General features: G+C 79.7%; 1 protein-coding gene across 4 annotated transcripts in view; it reads left to right on the top strand.

The window, feature by feature from the left end:
* Positions 1–333: 333 nt before the first annotated feature.
* ZNF236 (zinc finger protein 236) overlaps positions 334–532 on the top strand; it is a 108540-nt gene continuing 108341 nt past the window's right edge. For 3 of the 4 annotated variants that reach the window (XM_032422559.1, XM_032422545.1, XM_032422557.1), the window contains exon 1: positions 334–466. In XM_032422559.1, the coding sequence (XP_032278450.1) occupies positions 412–466 (55 nt within the window). In that variant the 5' untranslated portion in view covers positions 334–411. The remainder of the gene's footprint in view (positions 467–532) is intronic. The other variant, XM_032422554.1, reaches the window with a different exon arrangement.

Raw genomic sequence — 532 nt, 5'->3', positions numbered from 1 at the left:
GCCGGCGTCGGGGCAGCGGCCGCCAGCTGACCGAGGCCCCCTCGCCCTCCGTCCACGCCAGGCCCGAACGGCGGAACGCGCATGCGCACGGCGCCGCTCCCCGCCCCCACCTCGCGCCCGCACCCAACGCCCCTAACGCGGCCCGCCGGGCCATGGAACCCGCCGAAGTTGGCGCGGTTCTAGCTCTCCCGTTCGCTCAGTCGGACGCCTCGCCCCCGTGAGGCCCGCGGGCGCTCAGACGGGGCTCAGCGGCCGCCCGCCCGCCCGGGCCGCTCCGCCCGCCTCCGCCGCTCGGCCGGGCGCGCGCCGCGCTCCCGCGGCCGGTCCCCGCGCGTGCGCGCTCCGCCAAGTGTATGTGTGTGAGTGTGTGTGCGGCCGAGGGGTGGTCCGTCGCCGCCGCCGCCGCCGACGATGCCGCGGGGCCGCCCCCCGAAGCCCAAGGAGAGCAAGGCGCGCGGCGACACCGGTAAGCGGCCCCGGCCCGGCCGGCCGCGCTGTGCCGCTCCGCGCGAATATAGTCCCCGGATGCGGC

Source organism: Phoca vitulina, unplaced genomic scaffold (genome assembly GCF_004348235.1).
Source record: "Phoca vitulina isolate PV1807 unplaced genomic scaffold, GSC_HSeal_1.0 scaffold27, whole genome shotgun sequence".
NCBI classification, from domain to species: domain Eukaryota; kingdom Metazoa; phylum Chordata; class Mammalia; order Carnivora; family Phocidae; genus Phoca; species Phoca vitulina.
The sequence above is the reverse complement of the archived record's forward strand: the minus strand, read 5'-3'. Positions and strand labels throughout refer to the sequence as shown.